Source organism: Gopherus flavomarginatus, chromosome 6 (assembly GCF_025201925.1).
Source record: "Gopherus flavomarginatus isolate rGopFla2 chromosome 6, rGopFla2.mat.asm, whole genome shotgun sequence".
Lineage (NCBI taxonomy): Eukaryota > Metazoa > Chordata > Testudines > Testudinidae > Gopherus > Gopherus flavomarginatus.
In genome coordinates, this window is record NC_066622.1 from 70,781,219 (window position 1) to 70,789,539 (window position 8,321).

At 47.2% G+C, this 8,321-nt stretch overlaps 1 protein-coding gene across 1 annotated transcript in view; it reads right to left on the bottom strand.

The window, feature by feature from the left end:
• Positions 1-2,938: 2,938 nt before the first annotated feature.
• Positions 2,939-8,321, bottom strand: part of RBP3 (retinol binding protein 3) — a 12,258-nt gene continuing 6,875 nt past the window's right edge. The window contains exons 3-4 of the mRNA XM_050959237.1: positions 5,058-5,200; positions 2,939-3,468 (exon numbers count right to left, since the gene is read on the bottom strand). Coding sequence (XP_050815194.1) covers positions 3,140-3,468; positions 5,058-5,200 — 472 coding nt within the window. The 3' untranslated portion in view covers positions 2,939-3,139. The remainder of the gene's footprint in view (positions 3,469-5,057; positions 5,201-8,321) is intronic.

An 8,321-nucleotide genomic window follows, 5' to 3' on the forward strand; every position in this document is an offset into this window, starting at 1 on the left:
CCAATGCTCCTACTAATGCAGCCCAATATTCCGTTAGCCTTCTTGGCAACAAGGGCACACTATTGACTCATATACAGCTTCTCATTCACTGTAACCCCTAGGTCCTTTTCTGCAGAACTGCTGCTTAGCCATTTGGTCCCTAATCTGTAGCAGTGCATGGGATTCTTCCGTCCTAAGTGCAGGACTCTGCACTTGTCTTTGTTGAACCTCATCAGATTTCTTTTGGCCCAATCCTCCAATTTCTGTAGGTCACTCTGGACCCTATCCCTACCTTCCAGCATGTCTACCTCTCCCCCGCAGCTTAGTGTCATCTGCAAACTTGCTGAGGGTGCAATCCATCCCATCATCCAGATAATTAATGAAGATGTTGAACAAAACCGGTCCCAAGACCAACCCCTGGGGCACTCCGCTTTCCCTTTCCTGCCTCTCCCTCCCACTTTCCACAGATTACAAACCCCACCTGGGGCATGCAGTGCTCAAGATGGGGTTGTGTGCTCTGGGAGACAACCCTGCTCTGTGCCTTTGCATCCAGGGCTCCTCTCTATGAGGAACAGGGCACTTCCCAGACTACCCCAATATCCTGTCTCCAGTACCAGATGCTTCAGAGGAAGGTGCAAGGTCCCCGCAGCAGCCAGTTGCGGGACACCTGCCCCAGGACAAATTTCTTTCTGACTCCCAGACGTTGGAAATTGGATGGGATCTAAACCCTCTGTTTTAGAGTTTATGTCAAAGTTTTTTTAGTATTTGCCATTATAACGCCTGATGTTATAATTGTTTATAGAAATGTTCAGTCCCTTTCTGAATCCTGCTAAGGTCTTGGCCTCAATGGCATCTTGTGGCAATGAGTTCCACAGGCTTCCCTTTCCAAGTATTTCCTTTTTCTCTGTTTTGAATTTTCCTCCTTTCAGTTTCATTGTTTGTGGGTTATGAGATGGGAAACAGGAGCTCCTGGGCTACCTTCTCTTCCCCATGCATTATCTTGACTATTTTTATCATGTCCTCTTTTATTCATCTCCTCTCTCTGGTTAATAGCCCCAGCCTTTTCAATCTCTCTTCATACAAATGGTTTTCAATGGCCCTCGTCTTTCTTGTTGAGAAATTAGGTCATGTTAGGACACAACCTTGTGGCATTGTATTAACTAAGATGATGATAATCATGACTTAGCAGTCAGTGTAGACAGGTACAAGCCATGTTTAACACCCGATCAGCTGGTCCATTTTAAGTCCTGTAGAATTTAACCATGACTAGCTGACGTGGTGTTAAACACAATTATACTTGTGTCTATTGCATTTTAAATCATCCTTAACATTGTGTAAGTTAACACAACTCTTCAAGGTCATGTTCTAACATGACCTAACTTTCTAGTGAAGACAAATCCAGTGCGATTCAGCAGAGCTGGCTGAGTTATCCATTGCAAATAGCTTAGCTTAGCTTAGAAAATGTAGCTTTTTTGTTTCTTTTCCCAGACTGATGCCATTTTCTATAATGTGTCTGTCATTCGTAAATCGTCACCATGTAGTTCATGGGAACAAATTTTGGTCTACGGGTGTGTTTTGAAGTATTAACTCTGTTTGCTATTAGTGCTGTCACTTAAGTCACATGGTAGAGTTTCTGGCCCCTGACTGGACCACTGAAATTTTTAAAACAGGAAAATAATTAATAAATAGCCAGTAAGTAACAGCAAATAGGAGCATTCACACACGATGACCTTTGTTAACATGGAAATAGAGACTCGTGTTTCAGAAAACAAAAGAAGCGAAGCTAGCTCTTTTAGCCTTTAAAGGGACTTGTACAAAACCTAGTATGGATACAAATATTTTCATGGTGTTTTTTATTAAAGCACTGACAACTGTGGGCATTGCCAGATGTAGTGTTTTTAATATGTTTCATTTATATAGCGTTTTGACTAGCTAAGGTCCTGTGCAAACTTTTCTCCATTTAAACAGTCCCCTGCAGTGTTGAGAAACCCAGACATGAAAAAGAATGGAAAGAAAGGTCTGAACAGTCTAGTTTCACGGAGTGATGCTGAGAAGATGAACACATCACAGAAATGATACAAAGTCTATTTGATAGTTAAAACTCTTTCCAGGTCAATCTTTGAAAATATTCTTTGTGATTCAGTGTTGAAAACACAGGATTTTTGTTTTTAAATGTGCACAATGAGTTTCAACAAACCCAACGTGTAACCACTGCATACTGCAGAAAGGCAATGTTTAACTCAACTTTTGCAGAGCAGTTTCCAGACCTGGGTGCCTATGGCTAAGTCATCTACATTCTTCGGGGCCTTCAAACAGGTATTTAGTGGAGATGGGGTTGAGCAACAGAGTTCAGACCCAGATGGCAGTAAGTGGAGGGTATTTACAAATCCCTACACAGGCAGACAAACAATTAGATCGGAGGTTTCCTGAAGTTCAGAGATGTTTTGAGTTGATTGGGGCCAATGTCGATTACCATACTTGGGTACTATGGGTTTGCTTGTCCCTTAACTAACTGCATGCCAAGAGAAGCATGTAGCTGCGCCATCCCAGGATGGGCCCAGCCTTGGCAAGGTGGGTTCTTCACTGCTTTCCCCCTTGCTCCTGGGCTGGGCGGGGCACAATCTGCTCTTGGCTTTGATTAGAAGCAGGTCACTTTCTTCCTACCCTGATGCACTGGTTTAGCTATGCTGGCTAGCACACTGGGAGGCAAAGTCACACCATTGCCTTTTCCCCACCCATCTCTCTGGGGGCGGGGCCCAGGAGTGAGTACTAGGAGTGCAACTCCAGAAATACAGGGAGGTTGTGCCAGGGCTGGTGGAGAAGGGTCCTGCTGGAACACGTGAACAAGGAGACTGGCAGGAGATGAACTCAGCTGGGAATTGGGCCCTCGCATCTATTTCTCACTCCTTTTCAGGACACAGGTGGGGGAACATACATGTTATTTTCCAAAGCACACATGATACATTTTCTATACTCATCACACTCACACAAACACCACCATAGATGGGTGCATCACATGCCCTTTGAGCCTTGGCTGAGATTTTCAAAGGGGCCAAAGGGCGTTAGGAAATCAATGGGATTTGGGCACCTAATCCCCTTAAGCGCCTTTGAAAAGCACCACCTAGATCCCTCTTGCTGTAAGCTCGCTGCGCCAGCCAGTCTATTTGGAGCTGTGCAGGTGCGTGTTGAGCATTTCCTTTGCTTGGATGAGAGCCATCTCGGTTGGCACCTCCAGGTGCGGAGCCACCCCTGCGCCCTCCCAGGAGGTGCCATCAGCAGAGCTCACAGATCTGGAGGTGGGGATGGTGATGTAGAGGCCAGTGTCATCCACATGATATGTCTGAGGGGGGTGACAGCCGCCGCTGGTCACTTCACCGATGATGAAAGCTCTGCCCAGCCTCTTCATGATATACACAAACTCCTCAGCTGCCCCAGCAGTAACAGCACTGGTGAGGATGATCAAGCTCTTCTGGGAGCCGTACCGCTCACCTGCGAGAGGCAAGAGCAAGTGTCCTTACAAAGTTCCACTTTCAAAAAAGAGCCAAGGCACAATGCATTGTGGGGATTAAATGTTAACCCTTTTCAATCCCACCTGGCATTAAAGTCCCTGAAAGAATTTTGAAACCTTCACTCACGCCCCAGCTTGAATGGCATGAATTTGCTTTTTGTCCTCAAATGACACATGGTAAGCAAGGCTGGTCAGTTTCACTTGTGGGGCTGAGTCAGTTTCTCTCTCAGGCTCTCCTGCAGTAACAAGACTGCCACTGTGCATAAGTTGAAAAGTGGGGGAGGAGGGGGGAGCATGTTTTACATTCATGGGGTTTTCCATGGAATTCAAACACAATAAAATAAAAAAAAAAAAGGCAAAACATTTCTATTGATCAGAGATTTTGCCAAACCCTTCTATAGAAAATCTCTACTTGGGATCTGAACTGACCTGACGTGTCCCTTGCATAACCAGACGGGAGCAGTAGATTTTTCTCTTGGTGACAGATTTTCAAAATAGTTCAGCACACTGGGTGCTGGTTGGGTGCTAAGCTCTTTGAAAATCTGGCTCTAGGTACCGCAACAGGAGCTGAGCACTTGGAAATTTTATCCTAAGCTTCTTTAAATATCTGGTCTTTTTAAAGCTTTTAAAGCTTCTATAAGTATCTCTCTGTCATAGATGCCCATGGTGTTATAATTAATGATTAGGTGAGAGCCTGGGCTGTGGCATGGCTCAAATTCAAAAAGTGTAAAAAAAAAGCAGAGAACATGCAAATTGGTCGGAAACAGTTGCCAATTCCAGTGATGATGGAACCTGGCGATGTTCTGAACAAAAAGCTCTCAGCCATGCTTTTAGCCGCTTCCATCCCTTCACACAGACCGTATAGACATTCTAGGCTTCAGCATGACACACACACAGAGTGACAACCCTGGGATCTTATTAGATAGCCAACTCCGAGTGATAAGAAAGGGGGCCGCCTCATGCTCGAGGCTTCGCTTCGAGAATTCATTTTAAAGACAACTCATGCCACCAACAAATGAACATCTCCCAGAAGATATCCCCAGTAGTCACAGTGGATACGTAGGGCTGGATCGAACTCCCACTGAAGTCAATGGGATTGTGTCCGTTCTCGGGGTTTGCAGCATGCTCAAATGATGATTCACGCTGCTCCAGAACGCTAACCATGTCTAATTATGGCCGTCAGTGCAGCACTTTGGGTCAGCACTGTCTGCGATTTCCCCCCCTTAACATTAAAATCAGTATTTAGGGTTATTTAGTGCTCAAAGGCATTCTTGTAATCATGAGGGAGCTGACACTGCCTAATGCTGAGCGCCCTCCCCTCCCAGGGACGACAGAGTGCTCTGCTCTCCTCAGGACAGTGCCCTAGACTGGCTCAGACATTTGGAGTACATAATTTTCCTCTGCTCATTGCTTTTCCATTCTCCGTACAGGCTGGACCATTTGTGGTAGGGGAACATTGTCTCTGATGGATTGCTAGGAAACCAGCATTCCATGTGTGTGGGAAATAGGTAGAGAGTACCTGTCGACACCTGAAAGGAAAAGCTCTTGCAAAGGGCAATTGACATCTCACCTGTGAGCTGCGGCTGGGTCCAGATCTCACTTGTTGTGTCATTGGGTCGGTTGTAGACTTTATCCAGGAGAACTGGGTGCCCTTCATCAAAGAAGTAGGAGCACAGGGCCGCTATGGAGGAAGTGGGGCCTCCGATATTGTACCTTTTTAAAAGCAAACAAAAAAACCCCTCATCCAGAGCATGCAAGGACATAACTGAACACTTGTGGCAAATAGTACAACTGCCTTGCCTATCTCCCTCTCACGAGCATCTGCTTTGTAGTGCCTTGTCACCGGATGGCTGGCTGGCCCTTTAAGCTACCCCCAAGCTGAGCCTGGTCTGGTGGCTTAATTACCATTAATGACACAGCTGTGACAGGATCAAGACTGACTACAAAGAGAGACAGAATCCAGTCAGCAGGAGGAGATCGAGCATGTTCTCCCTCTCTGGGAAGGGCATAGTGAAGATAAGCTGAAGAGGCTGTAGGGATGGACCTAGTCCCTGTGGTGGGCCCTGGTGAAGGCAGCGGGACAGTCCTGGATATCAGCATTCCAGGGGAGGCCCATGGAGCCGAGAAGACCCAGGGAGAAGGTCGAGAGGGCTGGGAGCCGGAGGAGAGGCTGTGTGAACCACAGGCTACTGGGAAGCAGTGTAAGGGGCTAAGAGGTAGGATGTGGCCCATGGAAGCAGCAGCACATCTGAAGGAGCAGACCTAGCTGCTCAGCCCAGGGTCAGCACCAAGAGCAGAAGGTGGGTCTGAGTTCCTCTACCAGGATTTTTGCACCCAGGATGGGGCTGAGGACAGAGCCCAGGACAGGTTTTTTGAGGAGTAGCCCCAGAGGGTGAAAGGCTCTCTTGTTGGGATGCTTGGACTCTCTTTGCCCTGGAAGGTGACTGAGCCAGACTGAGCTCAGAGGGCTAAGCTGTGAGCAGAAACAGCCAAATAGGTGAGCAACAGGTGGCTAGAAGTGAAGACCCCTGCAGTACCCTGACCTGATGGCAGGGGGTGCTGTGGCAGCGAGTGCAACTGCTTGCACACCTCCAATAATATGGCCTAGACATCATGGCTTCCATTTACATAGTGCATTCTGCCCCGTGGTATTTGCACCCCTAATGCAGCAGAACTGTGCTTCCGCTTGAGAACCTGAAAGGGAACCTGACCAGAAACAAGACATGAAACTAATTAGGTTTATTTTCCTGGCTCACCCCTCCCCCCACACCCCAGCCCCAAAACGCACAGTGTAAACAAGCAGTGTCAATGGACACATGGCATTCTTATAGTTCACTGGGTTTATTAACCTAAGGCTCTTACTAGCAGAAGCAAAGGCCTTTAAAAATGAGCCAATACGCTCAAATTTTGCTGTGTAAATCTAAACACTGGATTCCATTTTTAGGCACCAGAATAAGGGGCCTGATTTTCAGCCCCTGCACTGCCCATGAAAGCCAATTGGAGCTGTGAATGTTCAGTGCCACATCAAATCAGGCAGCATATTTGGGTCTCTAAATACTGATGCAGGTCCCTAACTTAGGGCAGACAAGACTGAAAATTTTAGCCCAAGATTTTTAAACTAAGAGTCTCCCTTTTGATTCTACATCAGCAGCTCAAGATACAAGTCACAGATGTGTCACCCCAGATGGAGCTCCTGCTGTGAAGACACACCATTCCTTTTAAACCCATCACTATTTATGACACCTGCCGTTTCGCTTCTGTAAACAAATGCCATATACGCTGTACCTCTGTGACATAAAGTGCCCCCAAGTGGGCAATCCCGAACATCTCTAACTGTATATCTGATGGTATGCACAGCAGGTGTATACACATTAATGTAACCTGCTATAGAGATTTAACAAGAGGCTACTACAAGAATTTCCCTTTTGCCCTGCATCCCGGGGCTGATTTCAACATGCTGATGTAGAGGAAGAGTGGGGGCCTGAGAATGAGTTAATTTGCTTTCTCATTTCAATCAGAACACTGTCTGGTGCACTGTATTGGAAATGTTTAGCCCTTGCTCCCCAGCTGTGATGGTAAGGTGTTCCCCTGCTGTAATTTAACATCCAGGGGAAAGCACAGACCTTGTAGTAGGGTCTGGAGGTAACTGATATTTAGTGCAATCCAGCCAAACCCCAAGGAGGAGTTAGTAGAATCCAGGGGATGACTTCATCAGAGACAGGGAAATCACCCCAGCTTCCTACATGGGGTGGGAATGGCCATAGCGGACTCACGCAGGAGTCAGTGATAGCCAAATCAGACTGAGACTCGGTTCTCCTGTGTGCTAGCCGACAGAGCACTAGACTGGGATTCAGAGGAGACCTGGATTCTAGTTCTGGCTCTGCCAGGGGCCCACTGGGTAACCTTGGGCAAGTCACTTTGTGTCACTCCATGCCTCAGTTTTCCCATCTGTAACATGGTGATAATGATACTGCCCTCGTTTGTAAAGCATGTGGAGATGTAGGGATAAAAAATGCTGGGGAAGAGTGCAGCGAGGCTCTGCTGCCAGTACATCCAGGGACCCAGCTGTACATGTCAGAGCCCATGCTGACACTGCTGCAGTTGTCACTGTACTGAGGGGTGTGCGCAGTGCTGGAGGGCTCTGAATGAGGTACAGGAGGCAATGCCATGGTTAATGGATGTCACTGGATAAGCCTGGACCCTTTGCTTTCCACTTGCTATGCAGCATGAACTCCATTGGGCTCCAGCCATAGTCCCTTTCCTGCAGGACTGCCATTACGAGCTCATTTCCAGCTGGGGGCAGGAGATGAGTTCCCCCCTCCCTCCCCCCATAATGAAACGAGAAAGGTCTTGGAAGGGGAATCATGGGCCAAATTCTTCCCTCTGTTACAATGGTGTAAATTGAGAATATCTCTGCTGACTTCTATGCAGATACTCCAGATTTACACCAGCGTAACAGAGAGCAGAACTTTGGTCTATATAAGGTTGGGCTAGGCTGAGGAACTGACACTAAAGAGCATTGTGACTGCAGCAAAGGATACTGGTAATTCAGCACATGCCATTTTCCTTGTTAGTAAGCATAGAGCAATCCTGAGTGCAGAACTGCGCTGCTAGGGGTGCTGGTGGACAGGGTGAGGCTGATGTACTGATGAGGGCCGGTCAGACCATTTCTGACAGAATGAAATGTTGGAACTGAGATGTTTCAGTTTTGCTGAAGACTGTCAGGCTAGGGAGCGAGGGAATCTCTCACATGCTCTAGCGTGGTGGGTAGGGTGCTGCCCTGGGATGTAGGAAACCCAGATTCAAGTTTCTGCTCTGTTGGAATCAGCGTGAT